We start from the raw sequence: 23,239 nt of genomic DNA on the forward strand, positions 1-23,239 counted from the left end.
GAAGTTATTTAAATTGCAATGTGGCATGAAATATTTTAAAAATCAATTATGATTATGTGTAATGGGGTTTCATGATAATGTGTGATTGTATGAAATCTAATAATATGGTTTGTGAAATTCAATGATTGTTGTGTTATGAAGAGTTCAATGCCTTAAAAAGTAAAAAGTTCAATGAAATTGTGTTTCATGGGAGTTTTATGAATGTTTATCATGTGGAGTTTAATAATGTGATTATATGTTAAGTGAAGTTCAACGATTGTGTGATAGTAGAGTTCAATGATGTTATGCGTTATGAAATCCGATGATGTGTGCTAAATGTAAATATATAATGAATATGAGATATTGTGCATATTTGGGTAGTGAACACCTCCATGATGTTAATTATTGAATATTCATGCATTGCATGATCTTAAAAGTTGGAGTTTGCCTAGGAGGAAGGGTAAAGAATTAACATTTACGTGTTAAGGCTTCTGTCAGAGTTTGAGGGTTAGGCTATATTTATTATTTATACTATCCCCCTTGTTTAATAAAAGACTATCTTACTGATTCAATAAGGGACTTGAGCCTAGCTAGCTATCTACTTGTTTAATAAGAAAGTTAGTCTAGAGAGAGTGACACTCCATAGTGTGAGAAATGGGAGAAACTGTGACTCACTAGTAAGATAGGAAGCCTTGACTGGTAACCCCTTATGCATATTTTAGTTAAGGTAGTCTCAATGAATAGACAATCCCTAGGTGTTATAGCCCACAGTTTTGCATTAAAGAAATAAAGAGAATATAAGAGAGGTGTGATCATTGATATGGTGATAAAAAGGGGCATATGGTTGTCTGTTTTATGACCCTAGTGAAACAATTCATGTATTAAGTCCTATTTCTATAAGAAAATGTATTACTAAATCATTATCTCATAGGCATATGTATTATAAATAAGAATTTGAATTATGCTCTTAAACATGTTAAATGATTTAGATTTGATTATCTTTGCCACTTGTATTTAAATTAACTAACATGCATTAATATGAGTTAGATGGATATTAATTATTAAGTGATTGTACTTACTCTATTATCTTCATTATTATAGAAACTAGCTTAAAGGGACAAGACAGAGGAAAATAGCTAGAGGCATAGGATTGTTATCCGATTAGTAGGCCTCCTTTTCTTTTTGAAGTATTTATGTGTATATTTTTGCATCAAATTGCCAACTAGGATTAATCCACTTATGACTTAATTGTACCATGAGTTTCTTATATTATATAGTATATTTTGGACCTTAGGGTGTATGTGTATGGATTGTGAAATTTATAGTAAGACTAAAATACTAGTACAAGAGTTGTGTATGACATGTGGATTATGATGATTAATAGACAAATTATGTGATTAGAGCTTCCCTTTTTATTTTTGAGATTAAAGGATTGACTAATGAAAATGTGTTTAATGAGTATTGCTATTAATATGGTGTGTTTCACAGGTCCTTATAGTCCATTAAGTGTGGTTTGGGTGGTGTTTGTAACTTTTGGCTTTTGGTATGAGTTTTGAAAACTCAAATTATATGGAAACAGTGAAAATGAGGAAATTTCAAAATGAATGTCTAACTTTTTAATGAGAGATAATTTGATTGTAAAACTAAAGCCAATAGCTAGAGCTAGGATAAAACTCTTTGTAAACACCTAGATTACATCAATCGAAAGTCAGACAGAGAAATAAGGCACGTCAAAAATTGCACCGATTGCTATTAAATGATAGCAAAACTTTACTGTCAAAAATCATGTAATGCACCTAAATTAGAATAGTAGAAGACTAGAATGATAAATCCATGTAGTGTGGCCTCTATTAAGTTTGTGCATAGTGGTTGGCATATTTTATTATTCTAAATGTTAGTATTGCTAACAACCTTCGGGTATGACATGGGTCGGGCACGATGCTTAGTATCATTGATCCTGAATTGAACAGTGTGGGTTAGGCACTTATGACACTCTAAAATTTGAGTAAGGGGAACCTATAGTCGAAGAGTGAGTAAAGGAGCCTTTGCCTAGATGACCCCTTACAATTGGAGAGTGGGGCTAATCCAATCGCATGAACTAGACCTATATAAGTTGTTAGCCTATGGGTTCAGTCAGAAGATATAAGGAAGGATATAAGATGGTTGCATTAATCATGCGGCATACTATCTTGTGTTATGATGTGATTAATGTGTAATTGACCTATGTGATATAAATTGCTTATTCGTTTATATGTGTCACACTTTAATATGCTTTAATTAAGTTTTTTTATTACTGAGATTGTTTAATCTTACTCCCGTTTGTTGATATCATTACAAGAGATAATAAGGATAAGAAAAAGGGGAAGGCATTGAAGCCAAAGAACTAGAGCTTATCTTGTAAAGTTTTTAGTTAATATAGGTGTAATTGACATTATTTTACCAACATTAAGGGTTTTTCATATTGATTTATGTTTGTTTAAAATTCACTTGTAATAATAGCCTTAAACTTTAATTTTAGGCATTTTGTATTGTCTTGGCCATAATAACTTAGTAGGGTCCAACCCTTAAACTGACCATGGAGTGGGCCAAGATATCTTAAACAAGTATATTTTAACTAGTTAAATGGGTTTTACTTGTTTTGAATGATCATTTAGCTTGAATGTAAAAAATTACATTTTTACCTCCTTATCATGTGTCTTATAAAGGTTAAGTGGTCCATTCTTGTATTAAGGATGGTTTGGTGTTTGTGACTATTTGGACAAGTGTACTAGAACTTATTGAGTATGATTTAAGCCCTTGTGTGAGCTAATAGCTTATAATTTGAGATTTGAGTACTTGATTGATGGTTTAGAAGGAAAAAAAATGTAAAATTTCAATTCTGGGTGTCTAAATTCTTCATCTGATGTCGGATTGATGTGAAACTAAAAACATTAATTAGATTATGAAATTTTTGATTTGTGGGCACTTAAATCACCTCAATCAGAGGTCTAAGTCAAAAATTATGTGCATCAAAAGTTCATGATTGGTAGTTGTAATGACAAATGCTGTAATGAAGTCTTGGCTGTGGCTTAAAAATTGTTGGCCGCAGCCAAAGGGTGGTCGAGAGCATTTAGCTACAGCCAAAAGAGAATTGACTATAGTTAAGTCTTTACTGGAAGTGTTGGCCGTGGCTTATTATGCTATGGGCCACGACCAAGTATATCTGTTAAGTAAAATGACCTTTTTTACTTTATTTTGACTTATTTTCAACTCTAATTGATATTCATGCTTCCCCATACTTTTTACTTTGACGTATAATGTTTAAATAACCTTTTATGAGCCATGGCCAAATATATCTGTTAAGCAAAAATGACCCTTTTTACTTTGTTTTGACTTGTTTTCAACTCTAATTGATATTTATGCTTCTCCAATACTTTTTACTTTGACTTATAATGTTTAAATAACCTTTTAAACTTGGCTTTGAGATTAAAAAATTAATGGAATCTCATCTTTATAAGATTTTTCTTACTTAACCTTTTGAGTTTTTATATTACCAAAGTTAATCTTTTTCTTTCCATGATATCTTTTATTATTGATTTAATTAGTTAGGATTATCATGACATATTTATCTTAAGGTTAATTTCTATGCTAGTTATTTATTTAATTAATAGAGATATTATAGCAAAAGCTTACATTTAGTGTTTGGATCTATAGGCCATACCTAACTCCACATGGAGTATAGATTGTAATTTTGGGAGTTATACTAAATCTTGATTGCTTGTTTTCCCTTCTAACTTGAAAGGTAAAGGTAGCTAGGGATTTAATTCTTTACTGTTTATCTAATCTTTAAATATTTTTAATAATTTAATGAATTCGAAGTATAACCTTACTTGTGACTTAAGGTAACTTGGTAGTTTATAAGATTTAGACTTAATGTGCAGTTGATATGCTAAGCGATTTGGTTTAAGATTATTTTTAATTATGGTTAATATTTTATTACCATATGGTAATAGTGCATGAGTCTAAACTACAATACCTATGATTAGGTGGTAAAAGGATCATGTCACCTATGTGTAGCCCATTTCACTAAACCATTCTTGTGGCTCAATGATGGAAGGTGTTAGGGTTGGTGACACTAAATCAAGGCTGTACACTTCCAAAAGGTGAACCTTGTTGGCTTAAATCCTAAACTACTTGATGTAGAAGGGAAAGGGCAATATTAGTATTTGGAATGAAATGTTTTATTGAACATGTGAGATAAAACATGTGACTTATTGGCAATTATTATAGGATTTGCATTATCTAATTAAGAATTAAATCCTAATTACTGAGATGATATTTCACTCCCTTTATCTTATGCTAACTTGCAGGTGATAGTTCTAGCAACATCAAGAAGGCTTTGGACTAGTGATCTTCCCCTCTGTGCATAGACCACTATGATAGGGAGTTACCGTGCGAGTGCTAAGTATTAAGTACTTGATTGATCTGTTTTGATGATTTTGTGAGGGACTTTAAGACCCCTTATTTTTTTTGTTCTGGTTGGATTCATGGTTGGTCATTTTGTTTTCAAATTATTTTTTTTAATGTTTTGATTGAAAGTTGAACTATTGACAATTTAAATAAAGTATTCTTTTGTTTTAGTTTGAATAACTATGCATTTGGACTAATAGGTGATTGCCCCCTCCGCTGGGCCCCTTTTTTGTATGTCAGGTTTTCTCTTAGGGCAGTATCCTATGAATATGTTTTTACTTTATAATTGACTAAGGAAACAAGGCATCCTAGATTGGGGTGTTACAATTGAAACATATAATAATTATTAATTAAGGCAATTATTGATTTAATTGGAAAAAAGTTGCACTCCCTTAATATCAAGAGTGGCCCAAAGGAAGAACTTATCCTAAAAAAACTAGCATATTGAGTAAAAAAGCCCCTTAAACTTGTAAAGTTCATTTCACTTATGAGGCTCTCCCTTATAAATCGACATCTCTAGTAATTCCATTTTATAATACTTCACTTGGCCTCTTGCTAGAGGAGCATCAAAAGACTTCATGGGTAGTCTTTTTTGTGACACTGGCCTCTCGATAAAAGTACCAATGTCAAGAGAACAATTTTAAAAGAAAAGTCCATTCCAAAAGATTAATTTATTGGATAATAAAGTCCCTTAAACTTATAAATCGCATTTCAATTATAAGGTCTCCAATGTAAGACTCATGAGACTTACTAGAAGTCTCTTATTCGAGTCTTGAAAATGAAGTAACAATTAGTAGTAGAGTTTTCACCTAAAAGAGTCTCAACTTGAATTGATCCAAATTAGCCTGAGATCTTGCTTGTCTCTATAATTACTTGATGCAAGGCAAGCCCGAAATATTATATTGATGAACCACGTAAGCTGGATTGATCCAATCGAATTAATTTGAACTCTTATTAAATCTCTAGCTATCCACGTGTGACAAGCCTAACATACTAGATGTAACACACACACACACGCAAAAGGTAATCAACGATGCTATTGCTGGTTATTTGAGTCATATCAAATATTGTTCTTTCTTTCGGAGTAGATGTATCTATATATTGCTGGTAATAATCAATAATGATTATGCACATACAGAGTGTCGCTGTGCTGTTTGCGTACTGTTACGTTGAAATATAATATATAGTATGCATATACAGATTCACAAGGCAAATTGTGACTTTGGCTAGTTAAATCATATATGAATATACTTGTCATCATCAAAAGAAGAAAAATGAAAGGAGTCAGAGAAATGTCCGAAGCAATTAATAGAGCATGAAGTTTGAGCTTACAAGTTCTGTATATATATTGGCGATATAACTGCCCTGGCCTAAAATCATTACTTGACATATGAGGCTTCCACCAGATACAGAAATTTGAAATGATCATGAAAGGAGAGCCTTAGCTTGTTGAGACGCCATCGTATTCAATCAACGTAGATCAATGTATATGCGTGTACAGCCTGGCTTTTTGTCTATAATATAATATGTTAGCAGATCACAGCTGTAAAAGGCAGCACCAGCTGTCATGAACCGAATATGATTCTACGTTCTACGTACTCCCTCTTCATTCTTCTTCCCATATTCCTCAATTTGAAGTTACGTTGCATCATCCCAAATTCCATATCACTATCTTTCCCAAGTCTCACTCGGCTGGCGCCACCCTCCACAAGCCCTACTTGATCTCCCTTCATAATTATCTCATTCTTTTAGCATAGTATATGGAAGTCCAAGTAACCAGCCGGACTTAACTAATAAATCATTAAATCAATACTTGATTAGTTCAATAAAATGGTTTATTTATCGTGATTCAACTGCAGTTTTAACTATTATCTTAATCGGTTCAAACATCAATCTGATTTCAGTACTTTAGCTTTCAATTTCCCTTTCCATTTACTTTTTCATTTCTTCTTTTGTGTGTCTAAATATTCATACACAACCCCTTGATAATGCTATACGCTCGTTTGGCTGTATGCGCCCTGATCGAGAGAGCACACCAACCTCATATAATCCGTACAACTTAAGAGAGTCTATCAGATCAGACTTGATTATTACTATACTACACTGTATTAGGAATTCACAGCTGGAGAAGATTTATTGGATTGATATAAATGGTTGCACTCCTGCCAATCGGTTTATTATCGAGTTTTGTAAACACAGGGTAACAACCGTTATTGATCTTCACCAAATTATAAACATACTTCTTGGGCTTGTCCTTGATGCCTATAAATGCTGAAAAGAATAATTAGTTATGTTGTCACTTTATCGGTCATGTATACAAGTGTACAAACTCTAATTGTGCCAAAAATATCAGCTATTGGGTTGAATGAGCTGAATCCAAATCGCAAATTGTTCTCTAAATTTAGAGAGTTCGCGTATGAGAAGGATCTATCCACCAGCCGAGTACCCATATGTCAAGACAAGAGTCGTGCGGGTGTGAGTCTTTATCAATTCCCATTTGCAAGTCAGAAAACCAAACCATTACAGAGAGAACAATAAAGAGCTGACCTTAACCTTTGTTCTATACCAAAACAAAACCTCTTTCCTTACCGGATTAGATGTTCCTACAACACTGTATTGGTCACTAAAACAGCCTCTCAATTTCAGGCCACCATGCCCCACGTTTTTTTGGCACTGATGGTAAAAATATGCCCCAGCTCACACCCTTTTCTTGTATTATAAATGCATCCTCCTGGCTGCTCAATATTTCAGCACAAGCGACTTTCCCAGAGGAGTAGCCAATAACTTCTATTATTCCTCCAAGCTCGTGTTTTGCTGTATCAATAGTAATGGCTCTTTCTAAGTTTCTTGTTGCTTCGCTCCTGATATCCCTTATCCTTGTTCACGATCACGCTGTGGATGCGGTAATTAATTAATCAATAACATATATTAAATATCCCCTGTGACTATTTTATATATTAATAAAGAACCTTTTTTTTAGCAGGTCGAGGGAGAAGCAAAGGAGCAGGGTTCTGTAGTTCAGAAGATAGGTAATTAAGGCTCTCTCTCTCTCTCTCTCGCTGAAATGATGATGATGATGATGATGATATATATATATATATATGAGATCAGATTGTAATGGAGCGTGTGGAGCGAGATGCCGACTGGCAAGAAGGCAGAATCTGTGTAAGAGGGCGTGTGGGACGTGCTGCAGGCGGTGCAACTGCGTGCCGCCGGGGACGGCCGGCAACCAAAAAGTGTGTCCCTGCTACTACAACATGACCACTCATGGTGGCCGCCGCAAGTGCCCTTAATCCATCACTCTTCATTCCTTCATTGTTGAATCCTTCATCATTACTCTGTTTCCTGTTATTTTACTACACTACTACTCGTACCATTCACGATCAATAATTTTCCCCCCTTTCTGCTGTACTGTTTCGATTTTCAACTCGATGATCTAATAAATTATGTGGATTTATTCTGTAGTGAATCGTCATATTGCTATTTAACAAAAACACGTTTCTATCATACTATACAATGAAACATTTAATCTTTTCGTGCACATTAAAAATATGCATTTAGGATTTTTTTTTTTTTTTTGCCAGCAGAAAGACAACTTTTTGAATATTTGAAAAGGGTGAGAGGAAGGGATTTTGCCCTTGAATTATCCTATTAGACGCACTAGTTCTTTTAAACTATTGATTAGAATGATGTTATTCGTCAAGCATATATCAAAATCATTATAGTGTCGATTGCCTTTAGATTTGGACATTGACGTTGACCATTAACTTTATATAGACTTTGAACTAAAAAGTATTTTAACCTTTAAAAAATTTATAAAAAAAGGAACTGATTAGCACTCTAAAATATAGTTGTGACAAGTGATTACAATTTTTTTTTTTTAACGAAACCATGTCATATCATGTTTAAGGTACTGCATAAGTTGCCAACTACATAGTAATTGGTAAAAAAAAAAATGTTAATGTGTAAGCAATCAACTAACAGTACTGTCTAAAAGTATATATGTCTAGACTGTCACAAGTTATGCAAGTGTTTGATATCAATCAATCCTATGACTAGGCTAGCTCAGGACATGCATGCATAAGTTATGATAACATCATTGCTAGTTGATAATTATGGTGGCGGATGACAAGCTCACCCCCCCAGACCAAAAAAAAAAAAATCCCTCCCCTTTTTTTCTATGGAAGTATTCTCAGTTAGCAAGTCAAATAACAACAATTTGTTCATCTTATTTTTCTAAACCAGAATATGTATATCATATTTTGACGCGGACTATTAATTAGTGCATGCTAAGAGTTTTTTTTTTTTTAATAATATGATCCATGAATGCCTAGTTAGCAAATCATGCATGCCCCAGCCATATTTCCCCCTTTTCCATTGGAAAGTAATGTTCTGGAAGCATTCGCCTATTTGGATGGAAAAGCCTTGTGGTAACCCGTGACCGGCAATTAGGAGAAGAAGAAACGTGCTTAGATGAAACGTCTGTGTCCTGTGTTCTTCAACACGGTTTATTTAACTTGATTATAGGAAATGTCAATAGAAACCATTCTCGTGTTATCATGTAAAAATACACCAATACATTTGGTTAAGTAATAATTAATCTATCGTATTCTGTGACTGTCACTGTGAGTCTCTGATTTTAAATTTTTTTATTGCCAATCATAAATGTCTTCAGTAATTTTTATCCCAAAAAAAAAAGAAATCAGAAATGTCTTCAGCAAATGAGCATAGAATGAACTAGGCCAAGCCCAAAACATGCTCTTGCAGGCCTGGCCCGTATCTTGTGTTAAGCTAGAAAAATTGTTTTGGTTGGGGGGTGCGGGGTGCCTGAGAGCCCGAGCCGATTAAGATTTTGAAATTGCTTGAAAAGATAAAACAAGGATGTTACCAAAAAAAAAACAAATGATAAAACAAGAACTAACCATTTTCTTCACCTAAAAAGACGAAATTGCCACTTTTCTTGGACCACGAAGTCTTGGTCCTGATCCAATCCTGCATGAGCAAGCTGTGTTTAATTTTAAACCCCCTGTTCAAATGATTTGTTAGTAATTTAATGTCGAGGTCTTACAATCAGATTGATTGCTTCAAGTCATCATAAATTCTAACCTTGTTTGGTCTTCGTTTTTTTTTTTTTTACAAAAAATAAATAGCCCTTTGGCATACATTGATATCTTGAATTTGAAGGCACGAAATAATGGTTGAGGAATATATTTAAAATAGCCAAACCTAGGGATGGATTAAGTGATGTACATGTAGTTTTAAAATTTTTACTAGTGTTCTTATTACTAGTTTATCTCAGACATATTATTACAAGGGACGTTTTATCATATGGGATGTCTTCATATCTTTGTTTCCTAATACATCTCACAGATATATAGGTTTTTATAACCCAAAAAAGTAATTTAAAAAAAAAAACTTATGTGCGCCACTTTTTTAGTAGACTTGACCAACATAATGACATTCAAACTAACTGAATTTGAATTCAATAAATGACTTGAATCTACTTATTCAATGAATGTGTCATGTAGATGTGATATAATAACAATTGTTTAATTTAATTAAATAAATTTAAATTTAATCAGTGATTTAAATTCACTTATTCAATAAATGTTTTACGTGGTACAATAATAATTATTTAATTTAATCAAATAATTATAAGAAATTTTATTTTTATAATACTCATAAATACCAAATATCATGTTTTTGGAGGAGACAATATATGAGGAGTGATTTGATCATAAGGATTGATTTAATTTTTGAAAAAAAAAATATACCTTGATGATTATTAAATATTAATAAAATTTAATTATTATAATTGAGACGTTAGTTGAACAAGTGAACTTAAATCATGTACCAATTTACATCTAAAATATCTTGGTTGAATAAGTATTCACGTGTTATGTGCTCATGGCTATCACATTCACCATGAAATTTCATGATTCAATGTCAAATTTCAATTTTTCTGCTAAAAAAAAAAAGTCAAGTTTCAATTTATTGATGCATTTATTATACTCACTGATATTTTAGTTATTTCAATTAACTTAATTAAAAAAATATGGCAAACAAGATAATAAAGCATGATTACAAACTTAAAAAGGAAAAATACATATAGATTATGTGGAATAAACTTATTTATAAATAAATTTTACGAAATTCAAAAACTATATTTAAATTTTTTGAGACCTAAGTATAATTTAAAATTAGATTGCAAAGACAATGATATTCGTATTAAAAATTTATTATATCAACAAAATAATTTATTTACATTTACTATATCAACAATTTATAACTATAATTTTAACTTTTTACAACTGTAACTTCACACATCCAATGATTAAACAATCAAGTATTACTAAAAATAATTAACATTAGTTCTTTACAACTATTTTATCAATAATATACAACTACAACTTTAACTTTTTTTTAATTATAACTTTACATATTTAATAATTAAATTGATTAGTTTAACTATTGAACATGTAAAGTTACAGTTATAAAAAATTATAAATTATAGTTATAAATTATTTGACTGACGTAATACATATATATATATTATAAGGGTATTATTATCTTTTTATTTTAATTTTAAATTACACTCAAGTCTTAAAAAATTTAGTTATGATTTTTAAATTTTATAAAATTTATTTATAAATAAATATGTTCCATGAGATTTATATGTAATTTTTTTAATTAAAAAATCAGGTCATTAGGTTCGAAATCTTGATTATTGAGTCGAGAATGCAAGAGGCGTAGGCATTTCCATTGATTTTTTTATGAAAGCATTTCCATCAATTAAAATTATATGTGTGAATTAGACACTTATCTAACAAAATGGCTGCATATACAATCAAGTTTGTAAAACAAACATTTGAAAAATTTTAAATCTTTGATGAATCATTGGATAACTTATTGTTATCAAGACGCACAATTTTGTTGAGAATATAATGCCAAGCAATGTAAAATACAGATAAACCAAAACCAGCAAACAAAATCCAAAGATAGCAATAAACTGTTACGACTCCTTTTTGTAGGCGTAGGGGAAAAAAACACGGTTTTTTAAATGAAAATGCAATGATTTAGATTTGGTGAATAATATAAATTTATTTATTTATTGAGTGTCTTAATTATAATTATTAAATTTTATTAATATTTGAAAAATTATCAAGATGCTTAAAAAAAATTAAAACAATCCTTACTATTAAAATACTCATCATTAATAATATCTCTTTAAAAACATTTGAGATTTGATATTTTGTAGGGATTATATAATAAAATTTACTGTTCTATTAAATTAAATAATATCATTATATCATACGAATCACTTATTGAATAAAATAGATTTATCATACTTGCCGGATCTAACCCAGAAAGCAAGGTAAGGATGTTTAATTAAAATTAAATCCTTGAATTGACAGTGGCCAGATGTACACAAATGATGTGGTTCAGAAAAGAGATTACAGGAGTAGCATTAAAGTTTAATAAATGAAGGAATCATGTGTGATGGTTTGTAATTTTACGTAGCGGCTGAGAAAACCTTACCCACAACTCACAAGATCTCAGAACCTAACCTTCCTTTTGCTCTTTGCCTTAGATTACTCGTTACTATACAAAATTTGCCCCCTCCCCTGTTTCCGCTTATAAATATTTCACTTCACTCATTTCCCTCTTCACGCTTATCTTTATCATCATTCATGGCCTTCTCCAAAACTCTCGCTGCTTCCCTCATCTTCTTCACCCTCGTTCTTCTGCAACTTGCCCAATCTCATCTGGTATCGTCCTCCCACTCAATCCATGACTATTTTGCACGGTCTGTTTGATCCTCAGAATTAATTATTTAATTGTGTTCCTCAGGTTATCAGAACCGCGGTGGACGGCCCCTCACCTCCCCCCCCGCACATAGGTACGTCACGTTACTTCAGCTTGAAGCTTCTCTTCAACATTCTGATCAATTCTTTGTTTGGTTTGTAATGTGGAGCAGATTGTGATAGTGAGTGCGATAGGAGGTGCAAGTTATCGTCAAGGCCAAACCTCTGCAAGAGGGCTTGCGGAACGTGTTGTGCTCGCTGCAACTGCGTGCCTTCTGGAACTTCCGGTAACTACGACGAGTGTCCCTGCTACGCCAATATGACCACCCACGGCGGCCGCCACAAATGCCCTTAGTTTTATTACATCAAACCGTCCTACAATGTTTGTCTACATAAATAAATAAGTCCTTTATCCATGTGCCTGTGCTTCTCCGCCCTGTTCCTATTTTAATTTTAACGTCCCACTTATTCAATGCCAAAAAAAAAAAATTTAATGTCATACCTGATTTTTAATCATCTCCTGTTCTCATCATTTCTATCTTCTTGGGTTCAGTGATTTTGGAGATTCCTTGAAACTGAAAGTCCAGAAAAATGCTTCACACAAAGTCATAAACTATAACATTTGGGTGGAGGGGGTGTTGTTCGTTATGCCAGCACAGAAAACTTGCGATGGAGCCGAAAACGGTTACACACAAAAGAAAAGAAATGCGAAACAATCCGCCATACTTTAATTCGCGTCGTTTAACACAATTAAGCTTACCAGAGACTCCGCAATAGAACCCAATTCGGTCTAATGGATAGCTCCTATTCATCCGACACGTCCATTAATTGTGCGTATGAATATGATTTTGATCCAAGGATGAAATGGCCTTTTTGACTAAACGCACCGAGAAATCAGACTTCGGAGACACCCAGCAAAACATGAGTCTTCTGCTCACCCGATCAACGCAGCTCCTGCGGCACGAGTCTTTTAAGCTTCCTTCAACCGGCCGACTTCTCGCCGAATGCTACTACCCGTCCGCACGTGTACCCCCCGACTCACATGAAAAACTCATTTTCATAGCATCCGCATGATCGACGCTTGCATCGCACATGCTGCGAGTGCGCGTGGAAATGAATCTCCCCCGGCTTCTTCTTCCCTGCTTCCCCTGCCACAATATAAAAATTGTGCAGAAACAGGAGAAACTCTCCGTTGCAGGCTGCAGGCAGTAGAAACAAACGGAACGAGCCTGCTGCTGCTTACCTCCTCCGTGCTGTACGGAGAGATGCGATCTGACACTTGTCAACTATCTTTGCCTGCTTTTAACCTTTTCAAGACCTGAGAGATAAAAAAAATTAAGAACAATATCTACGAGATAACTTGTTTAAATCTCCGTGCTAAACATTTCTCAGATTACTTTAAAGGCATTCAATCCCGTACCCCAAATAAGACTTTGTGTGAGCCTTTTTATTTTCCTTTTTTTTCCTGTGATGCGAGAAAATGGCGAGAACCGCGGTCCGCGTGGTGGCTGTTATCGTTTTCGCGATTACTTTGAACTCCGCTTCACGGTTTTTCCGTCTAGACATTGACTCGAAGTCGGAGCTTTCTGAGCTCCAAACAGATTCCACTATCTGCTCATTTCCGATTTCCGAATGTGAATCTTAATTGGAAACATTACGAAGCATTTGTTTAAAGGGCATACGATTTACCATCCCTGATATTTCCTTTCCTCTCGCACTGCCCCGTCTTGGAATTCGTGTGAATCTTAAACGGGCTTTTTGTCCGTGAATTTTATATATCCGAATAATGAAACGGACAAATGATAATCCACATCCTCCCCGATGCCAGAGTTATTACTTTGGTTCCGGCAGATTCACCCATTCATGCATAAATCACTTTCGTTTCCTCCTTCCCTCTTTATTTTCCAAGAATGTCTGATAAATTCTGAGTCGTAACTATGATAAGATACATTTCTCGCGGGTATTTCACGGGCTTTCTTTCTTTCTTTTTTCTTTTTCCTCATCCCTCCTTCCTTGTGATGTTCTTTTTCCCTTTTTTTCTTTGTATTTTCTCTCTCGTCTTTTGGCTTTATCTCTTCTTGCTTTGTAGCCATTTTGCTTTATCTCACAAAGAACCTGATTCTCTGAACCCAAGGCACGTTTACCTTTCTTCCTTTTCTTTCTACGTTCTCATTTCGTTTCATTGGTGCCTTTTTTGTCTCTTAAGTCTTAACCCATCCCTGGTTCTCTATTCTTCACCGGTGAGATCCTTTCGAGCTCAGCTCTTAACTCCCCTCACTGAAGCAGAGCGAGAGAGTCGGATTCATATCTGACAGGTCAATTTATTTTATCTTCACTAAAATTAACCAAACACCCACTTTTTCGGTCTTCTTCCCGGCGGACATTTCGGGAGAAACAAAGCTAATCAATCTTTAATGCGTCTACACGCTGTCCTCACCCACTTCACCCTTACATTCTCATTTTACTCCTGGGTCTTACAACGTACAGAAGTGAAGGCTTTGCTAGCTCTGAACATTTTTTCCATCCATTTTTGTTTTTGTTGCTGAAGAATCTCCGACGGATGAATGGAGGAAAAGTGAGGATCCGGTTTCACCCGTTTGTTCTGAGGTGGAATACGACTCGTCTCTGAGCCATCCACGCCGTTTTCAATTCAGTGTCATCCTTGCTAGAAATTGACAAACCTCGAGGCATGAGGCGTGGAGCTAGTCGGTTCTCAACATCCAGGTTACGCGCTAAACAATCCGGACACAAGTTCTACGGTGGTAAATTACTCAACACTCCCCATTTCTGGTTTTTTCTGAGCAAGGAAACAAAACCCATTTTGTACTTGTCGTTATTTGTGTTCTATTATCAATTACTATGCGATAAGAGTTTGCGGATAAAGCTTCTCCCTCGCTATTTTTCTTTTTCCCGTCCAAAGCTTTATTGGCATAAATATCTGTTCCTGAGTGATAGGTTTGGATGGTATTGAGGGAGACTTCGAATTACCGGAGAAATCAGAGAAGGTTAGAAGCTTGAGTGCTGTTGGGAGAGCCTTAACAAGTAACAAAGGAAACAGAATGGGCTGCGATGTCAATGAAAAAGTACACTCACTTCGTGCGCAATCGCCATCCTCGAATCCCATTGCTACAAGCAAGAGATTTAAAATTGCCAAAAGGGTAAGTAATTATAAGCTTATTTTCAATTCGTTGACAGTGTATAAACTATCATCTATCATGCTTTTAATTCTGCATTAAGTGGTTTGACAGTTTTTTGATGACTGCAATGGCGTTGGTCATGCTTCTGTTCCCCGGAAGCTACGCTCGGGTACGTGATTCTTAAATTCAAGATTAAAATTTATCCGTCAAAAATCTCTCTGGTTGCGCCGCCCTTCCGGGAAATTTTATGCATAGCCGGTAATTTTGTTCTACAGTTGAGGCAAACTCTCGAGGTTTGGCTTTTATATTGCGAGGCTCGAGACCCTGCCATGTTTCTTTCTGTCCTACAACGAACACTAACAAGAAACTGCATACTACTTTATATAAATAATTCTTAATTAATTGTGTGTAAGACACTTGTTATCAAAATAATTGTATGTAAGATATTTTCTCAATCTATCTATAGCTGACCCCATCGTCCGTTCAGTAATCAAACTTGCCGTTGGAAGTGTTTTTTCTTCTTTTTTTTTTAAGAAAAATGTTAATTTTGCTTCTTGTTTTCATTTTCAATTACAGCCGTGAAGAAGCGCAATCGTGAATACAGCTTACCTGATTCAGAAAGGGTGAACCATAAGATGAATGGAATAGAATCTCCTGGAAAGGATGGTATAAAGAAAACCAAAGTGAGTATGGTAAGTCGCCTTAGCTGCCAGTTTCCAAACTTAAACTTCGTTGCTTTATCTGATGATTTCTATCTCACCTTTTCTTGGAATTTGCTTTTGTAGCAACAAGGAAGCCCAGACTGGTCCACGAGACAAACAGTATCTGGGCCGATCACAAAAGATGAGGAAGAGGTTGTAGAGACCTTGTATGCTCTGGCTGGAATGTTCCTCAACAATGACTCGAATGAGAGGCTCAAGTTAGAGGGCGATTCTTCACCAGAGAACTCAAATTTGCAGGACTTAGATAAAAGTACTAACGATGCTTTTGAAGGTTCTTCTCATCCTCATCCGTTCAATAAATATTCTCTTCCTCGTTATCCTTATTGTGGCTGTCTATCCATGACTTTTATTTATTTCGATTTTCGGTTATATATTGCAGACTCGGCAAGTGCTCAGGATTCTCGTCCTTTTTATGCAGAAAGATCATCCGGAGACGCAGCAATTACAAATTCTTCAGTCGAAAGCATTGATAGAAAGCAGCCTGATTCCATTGAGAATGCCGAAATGATGACATCTGATAACGTTGCTCCTAATTTAAATCTGGCCTCGATGCCTATGTTACTTAGGAGTGAAAATGGCAACGAAGCTGCATTAGATGACTCTGAGTTAACTCTGGCAGTGGGGTAGGAAGGCTTTCCTCTGCATTTTTTAAATGTCATCCTCGGCAGATCATTTTGCATACATCACGTATTATCTCATCATGCTGCAGATTTAGTAGGCCAGGACAATCACCGATTTCACGTAATGGAAGGAAACCAGAAACGGTGGGCATTTGAACTTTACTGTTTACACTTGAACTCTTCAAGTTTTAACAACTCGCGGATTTTTTCCCTTTTCCCTCCCCAAAAAAAGAAAAGAAAGAGAAAAAGAAAAGGAGGGGATAAGAAAAAGGAAAAGACAATATATATATATATATCCAAGAAAAATTTTTCCCTTCTAGAATATATAACTCTACTAAAGAAACCCTTGGAGATTTAGGTTTAAAAGGGATGATAATGAAGTTTTGCCCCCTATAGTTGGGAGAGGGAAAAAAAATTGCCCCCTGTAAAAAATATTTCTAGACCCGTATGTTGACAGCTCACGCTAATACTATTGGTGTTATTGGATTAAATTTCAGGCGGGAGCTATTGAATCTAAACAAGCACATCATCATATGATGAAGGACCAAAATAATTACGGTATGCTTCCCACGGGCCCATAGTATCCTAATTTAATAGTGGTGAATTTTCTTATTTTTGGCGAGTGAAATCAATTTGGTCCATTCCTTATTGACTACTATTGTTTCTTATCAGACGGTCCAACATTGTGGCCGGGATTAGCACTTGCAGCCGGGAACCAGGCTTCTTATTTACAGTAATTTTCTTTCAGTCTTGTTCTTATTATTATTCTTCCCTTACTCTTCTTCAGGTGGTCTAAATCTGATTAATTTTACTTCTTAAGGTCTTCTGCTGTTAAGGCTCCAGTTTGGTCCGATTGTGCCTCTAAACAGGACTTGACACAAGGAGGTTCTTCTGATGTAAAGGTACTCAAATTTAGGATTATGTTCATTTTCTTATTAGTTTGCTCTTTTGCTTGAATTAGCTTTGAAGGTCAACTTATTGATGACAATAGTTAATCATGCAGATTTCCGAAGTTGTCATTCATAAAAAGTTATTGAAGAGGTGCGCAACACATGTTTACATTAGTAACTTCATTCGGAGTTTACAAATGCCAAATAGCAAGGAAGCGCTGCAGCAAGCTAATCATTCTGCCCGACTGAGAGCCGGTGAAGGATCGATGCATGGGGATCTAATGGAAGCACAAAACTGGAACAGGGCAAGAAGTCGAATAATTTCATCACCTCGATCAATTCATTCTGACACTGCGAACGACTCGCATGACAATAAGAACAGTATTCTTCACCAGACATGCAATTACCATGAAGCTCTAACACCTGATGTTCATGGTCCTCCAAAGCAAGTAAGCATAAGATTACCCTTTGTAATGGCGCCTCCCGTTGACCCCTTTTTCTTATATCTTGATGAAAGTTCATGTTGTGCAGGGTTTGGACTTATTGTCCTTTTCAGCTGGTGGAAACGGGTTAAAGGTGAATAGTAAACTTGATAAAGGTGAAGGAAGTAGGTTGGAACCATTGCCAAAATTGCAGGTGTCTTATTTTCAGCCATTAGCACAGCTGCAAGGACTCATGCGATTTCCTGTGCCTCAGAGTCAATATGCTTCCCCTTCTTACCTTACTCATCAGATTTCAGCTGCGGGACCGCAGGTTTTAATCTTTCTTTGTTTCTAGATTACGGAGAACGTGATTTTTGTACATTACGTGAATGAGATGGCTAAAGTTTATTAAAATATTATTGAGAAAATATAATTTTAAATCCCTACACTTTACTCATGTTTTGTTGTGGGTCCTTGCACTTCTTTTAGGTGTTCTAAGTTCCTAAATGAATAAAATGCAGGGACTTTGGAAAGATTCATTTAGAGATTTAGAACATCGAAAAATAAAAGTTTAGGATCCTATAATACCGAAAAAAAAGTATAAAGACTTACAGCAAAACGCAAGTAAAGTATAAAAATTTACAATTATGTTTTTCAAATATTATCTAATAATAAACTGCAATTTGTGCCTATTACACCAACATTATGTTCCTCATTTATACTTTTATATACCGTAGGTTCTACCTCACTATTATGGCAACTCGTTATGGGTTGGTGGTAACGGTTCGACGGCCTCAAATAATAAACACCAGCAGCAAAACTTTTGGGCTGTGCAAGTAGCAGCTCAAGGACAAGGTAGATCTGGTGTAAATTGCAATATGATGAGGCCTCAATATCCTAAATGGGAAGCTGGAAGACAAGGCAGCGTAGTGAATCCAGCCATGATTCCCCAATCCTCTGCTCCCCTTCAAGTAATTGGATCGAAGTTCGCTTCAATCTCAGAGCAGCAACAGCAGTTCATTTCCCATGCTTCATCACTGCCCCAAACCAGGACAAATGGTTTAAATTTTCTGGTCCCTCCTGCGTGTGAGCTTAGTAGAGGTAGGTTCCCTAGTAGTCGTGGCACACCACTTCAATTGCTATGTGATGAGCGAATCTGAGAAGAACCATTTTCACGGAAGGTATACAGTACGCTGTTTCCTTCCTTGTTTCTTCAAGTTAGGTTTTAGTGCTGCATTTTTCATGCCAATCGCTCGGCATAGATTGGAAGTGGTTCGTTGAGAGGTATCCCAATTTGTGTTTCTGGCCTGACTAATCAGGATAGCAGATGAGAATATAGGAAAGGCTAGATTGAATAGGAAAAGCGTGCTTATAGCGGTCGCTAAGTTCTTGCGAGGCCCCACTCTTCGCAAAGAATTAATCCTAGCTTTGATTATTTTAATCTTAACAGTTATGTTACGTGCTTATCAATCTTTCTGAACTATCATGGGCGAGGGAAAGAAATGTCATGAACATCATACGGTCATTTACTTGGAGGGAATGTAAACGACCCATAAAAATAAAAAACCGTGATTTGCGCTTGGTTTTAGTCCTGTTACACATCATGATTCAGCCTAATTAAGATCACCACGTTTGTAAAAATTCATTAAAAGGCTATAGCCGAGCCTACAATCGAGAGAATGGAAATAATGGCTTTCCTGGTAAATACAAATGTTGAATCAAATTTTACCAAATCTCTGACCTCGTGTTTCTTGGCTTCTCTTTACTTCTCAATAAATAACCGAAAAAAGTCATTTAATTATTATAGTTTTAATTTAATAATAATTCAATTTTTGAACTTTTACTAACTGTAACTCAATGCATAAACTTTGAGTTAAAGAACCTTAGTTCCTGTAATTTTAAACATTTAAAATATTGATTCATATATTTAGAAAATCAAATTGTATAGATCTAAATTATTTCAAAATTTAGAACTAATATTTTAAATTACAAAAACTTTTAAATTTTAAAATAATTTTAATATTCATAATCTTTCTCTAAAATATAAGGAATGAATTATAGTAAATCAAAATTCAGAGATTATATTACAACTTATAACCAAATTAAAATAATAAGGATTGAGTTATAATAAATAAAAATTTTAGGAACCAAATAATTATTTTTTTCTAAAAAAAGAGATACATCATATTTTACAATTTTCATATTAAAAAAGACAAAATTAGAACCACAGGCGTTTGGTAAAAGTTTAGAAGGTATGTTTGCATTTCAGTTACATTAAAAAAAAATGAAGAGAAGCTCCGGTCAAAAATATTGTGAGAAGTTAAACAGTGTAAAGTGATTCAGATTTTTCACAATTATTATAAAAATTGTAAATATGTCAGTCTCAAAATTATCAGATTTGGAGATCCGGCAGATAAAGTGATACCAACGGGAGAGGAAAAAAAAAAAAAAAAGGTTCCAAAACTTTGCTCTGGCTGCAACTTTATGACAAGAATTATGAAGAATGCTTGAAATCTAGGGGCCACTCTTTAAATGTTCTGCCAAGAAAAAGTGCGATGGGTACACGTCGGGGATGTTGATCTCAGTGTAAGGGAGGCGGAGTTGTGGTCATGAATCAGATTCTATTTGATCTGTCAGATTTAGATAAACACATACATTGCGAGAGGCCTGAAGGCCGTTACTTAAGAAATATCCGAAAAAAATGAATTAAAAAAATAAAAATAAAACAATAAAAAGGGACAACAAATTATATTCATAAAAAAAAGTGATAATTTAATTTATAAAATTATAAATCATAATATATAAAATTTTTTAAGAGTATAATGATCTTTACATTTATAATATATATATCATATTTATTATAAAAGAAAAAGATAATTTAATTTTTTTATATTAAATTTTTAATTTATTTCATTTTATACATTTTTAATAATCAATGGAGACCTTAAAAACAACGCAGTAAGTGAGAAATCATTTAGTTGAAAGGGACAATTAAATTGAAAGGAGAACAACAGAATCTATCATTTTATCAAGCAAGAACCGTATTTCGTGTCCCCGTAGATTAGGAAGCCGCTGATTTAAACACTTGGCGTTAATGCAAGGGAGGAATTTTTAAAAATTAAAATTCGAACCACCTTGTAAACATTATAGTGCCTATTTAAAGATTTACTAAGTAATAATTTATTAAATTCTGAATTACGACTTGCAAATATTTAATAAAAGCCAAAATACATAAAATTCTCATATTCTTTAAAGCAGTTGCATAACTCTTTTGTTTTTAAAAGTTTAAAATTAACCCCTAATATTTAATTTTATTTTTTAAAACTTCCTACTTTGATTCACTGTTATGTTATTAATATAGGTATTGCCATGTGAGATTAATTTAATACACATGATACATGACATAAAAAATATTTTTATTATTTTTAACACAATTTAAACAGAGATAAAATTATAATTTTTACTTCTAACATGCATGAAGATGTTCTCGATTTTTTAATTAAGGGACTCTATTCCCATTGTTCACAAGTAACACAAATTAGAAGAAAAATTATAATTTTATTATTCTTTGTTAATTAAAGCAGCCCTTAATATTAAACAAATTAAAGGAAATTATTTAAAAGCTGTCATTAATAAAAATCATATAAATAAAAATGTATCTTTCAATACAATAAAACCATGCACCAATATTGATAACCAAAAAAAAAAGATAAAACTAATAGAGAAATAAATATTTAAAAATTAAATATTGTTTTGCTATCAATGCCTCAATTGTCAAAAAATATAAGAAATTAATTATAAATAATTCTATAATATAATACTTTGTTTAATTAAATACATTCATGGACATAATTCATGGAATTGAATCCTTTACCTTTTGCAACCCTGAAAGAATTTATTTTTAAGCGCCAATATGTGACAGCAAGATGGAAAAGGGCAAGCAAGGTTTTTTTTTTTAAAAAAAAGAAGATATCTTAACCCTTATAAAAATAACTTAATTTTTATATATTTATTATTTTGTCACATAAGATGCCACGCAACTTTCTATGTGGCTTTTCTTAATTTAACATGGCAAACTTTGCTAATAATGTAACGGGGTAACTAACAGTAGGAGGTTTTTGGGAAAAAAAATATTAGAGGGATTAATTTTAAATAATTAAAGATAAAGAGATCATATATAATTATCTCAAAATTCAAGAGGATTAGCCTTTATTAAATAAGTTATCAATATCTAAATGTTACAATGACAATAACAAGTCTTGTCTCATTAAGTGAGATTGGTTATTTGAACTGCACAATGCTAACGTGCTTTATCAGCAATCAAGCCTTTGAATATATTATTAATCAAGAGGTCTCATTCAATAAATTATATAATTATTCTCTTTGATCTTTCTTTATCCCTCTTTATAGGATCCAAAACTATCTATTTTAGTGTCTTCATGATGTCCCTCACGGCCTTCTATGTACTTTTGAATATCTAAAGATTTTTTTAAAAAATTGTCAAAATCTATACTACAACTTTTAAATATTTAAAGAACTAACTTGTCAAAAATACATTTAAATATAAAGCTTGAGTTATGGGACAAAAAACAAATTTATTTATAAATTTCAAATGCATTCGTTGAGTTATAATTTTTTGAAAAAACCACTACTACAATAAAAATGATGTTATTTTAGCCCATAAAATGTGACTGACATTTAAAGTCTCTCAATAAATAATGATTATATAACCGTCACTTAAAATATAATTTTAAAATTTTAAAGCTGTCAAGGAAAAAAATAAGTGACATATAAATATTTTATCTATCATTTATTGTCACTATAAATGACAAGTAAATGATTTATTCATCATTTATTTTGGTTTTAAATGATGGGTAAATGATTCACAAGTCATTTGGTTTACCTGTCATATATTATAAGATAAATGATAGTTATTTAAATAACTGTAATTTATTATATATTTTTTTAATATGGATGTTGTTACTTATATTAGCCCTCTGCAAAAAGAAATTAAAATAATAGCAAACATCCATTCCAACATTCAGAGATTTGAATATCAATAGATTTATTGTATTTAATTGCAACATTACTTGATAAACATCTCTTACACTAATCTATTAAATAAACAAGTATAATTTTATAAAGTAAACTATCTATTAAAATTATAAACATCTTAGCTACTTCTTTTAGGTATTTTTATTGATCTTCTTTGTGA

At 33.4% G+C, this 23,239-nt stretch overlaps 3 protein-coding genes across 7 annotated transcripts; all 3 read left to right on the forward strand.

The window, feature by feature from the left end:
• Positions 1-6,948: 6,948 nt before the first annotated feature.
• LOC129318908 (gibberellin-regulated protein 1-like) lies at positions 6,949-7,897 on the forward strand. Its single transcript, XM_054963909.1, has 3 exons — positions 6,949-7,331; positions 7,412-7,457; positions 7,540-7,897. Exons 1-3 carry the CDS (start codon positions 7,257-7,259, stop codon positions 7,719-7,721), a joined length of 303 nt encoding a protein of 100 aa, XP_054819884.1. The 5' UTR covers positions 6,949-7,256; the 3' UTR covers positions 7,722-7,897.
• A 4,129-nt stretch (positions 7,898-12,026) lies between these two features.
• LOC129318155 (gibberellin-regulated protein 11-like) lies at positions 12,027-12,649 on the forward strand. Its single transcript, XM_054962768.1, has 3 exons — positions 12,027-12,197; positions 12,280-12,328; positions 12,407-12,649. The coding sequence occupies exons 1-3, from the start codon at positions 12,120-12,122 to the stop codon at positions 12,586-12,588; spliced, it is 309 nt and encodes a 102-aa protein (XP_054818743.1). The 5' UTR covers positions 12,027-12,119; the 3' UTR covers positions 12,589-12,649.
• Positions 12,650-14,472: 1,823 nt separating this feature from the next.
• On the forward strand, positions 14,473-19,612 carry LOC129318154 (uncharacterized). Of its 5 annotated transcripts, none has more exons than XM_054962765.1 (13): positions 14,473-14,995; positions 15,189-15,391; positions 15,482-15,539; positions 15,947-16,062; positions 16,156-16,363; positions 16,511-16,715; positions 16,802-16,856; positions 17,210-17,270; positions 17,385-17,445; positions 17,533-17,614; positions 17,704-18,051; positions 18,134-18,355; positions 18,762-19,612. In XM_054962765.1, exons 1-13 carry the CDS (start codon positions 14,923-14,925, stop codon positions 19,182-19,184), a joined length of 2,115 nt encoding a protein of 704 aa, XP_054818740.1. In that variant the 5' UTR covers positions 14,473-14,922; the 3' UTR covers positions 19,185-19,612. The 5 variants fall into 5 exon arrangements, with proteins under 5 accessions (XP_054818740.1, XP_054818737.1, XP_054818738.1 ...); XM_054962762.1 differs by having other exon boundaries at positions 14,518-14,995; positions 16,472-16,715; XM_054962763.1 differs by having other exon boundaries at positions 14,518-14,995; positions 15,947-16,053; positions 16,472-16,715.
• The last annotated feature ends 3,627 nt before the right edge of the window (positions 19,613-23,239 follow it).

The sequence above is a fragment of the Prosopis cineraria genome, unplaced genomic scaffold (assembly GCF_029017545.1).
Source record: "Prosopis cineraria cultivar Desert tree isolate PC_DT_omini unplaced genomic scaffold, ASM2901754v1 PC8, whole genome shotgun sequence".
Taxonomy (NCBI): domain Eukaryota; kingdom Viridiplantae; phylum Streptophyta; class Magnoliopsida; order Fabales; family Fabaceae; genus Prosopis; species Prosopis cineraria.

Bases quoted from the DNA above. Each gene is read 5' to 3' on its own strand.
- LOC129318154 (XM_054962762.1), top strand. From the start codon at position 14,923: ATGAGGCGTGGAGCTAGTCGGTTCTCAACATCCAGGTTACGCGCTAAA. The intron at 14,996-15,188 runs GTAAATTACTCA...CCTGAGTGATAG, and splicing joins CGGACACAAGTTCTACGGTG to GTTTGGATGGTATTGAGGGA. The intron at 17,446-17,532 runs GTAATTTTCTTT...TTACTTCTTAAG, and splicing joins AACCAGGCTTCTTATTTACA to GTCTTCTGCTGTTAAGGCTC.
- LOC129318155 (XM_054962768.1), top strand. From the start codon at position 12,120: ATGGCCTTCTCCAAAACTCTCGCTGCTTCCCTCATCTTCTTCACCCTC. The intron at 12,198-12,279 runs GTATCGTCCTCC...TGTGTTCCTCAG, and splicing joins AACTTGCCCAATCTCATCTG to GTTATCAGAACCGCGGTGGA. The intron at 12,329-12,406 runs GTACGTCACGTT...AATGTGGAGCAG, and splicing joins ACCTCCCCCCCCGCACATAG to ATTGTGATAGTGAGTGCGAT.
- LOC129318908 (XM_054963909.1), top strand. From the start codon at position 7,257: ATGGCTCTTTCTAAGTTTCTTGTTGCTTCGCTCCTGATATCCCTTATC. The intron at 7,332-7,411 runs GTAATTAATTAA...TTTTTTTAGCAG, and splicing joins ACGATCACGCTGTGGATGCG to GTCGAGGGAGAAGCAAAGGA. The intron at 7,458-7,539 runs GTAATTAAGGCT...ATATGAGATCAG, and splicing joins TTCTGTAGTTCAGAAGATAG to ATTGTAATGGAGCGTGTGGA.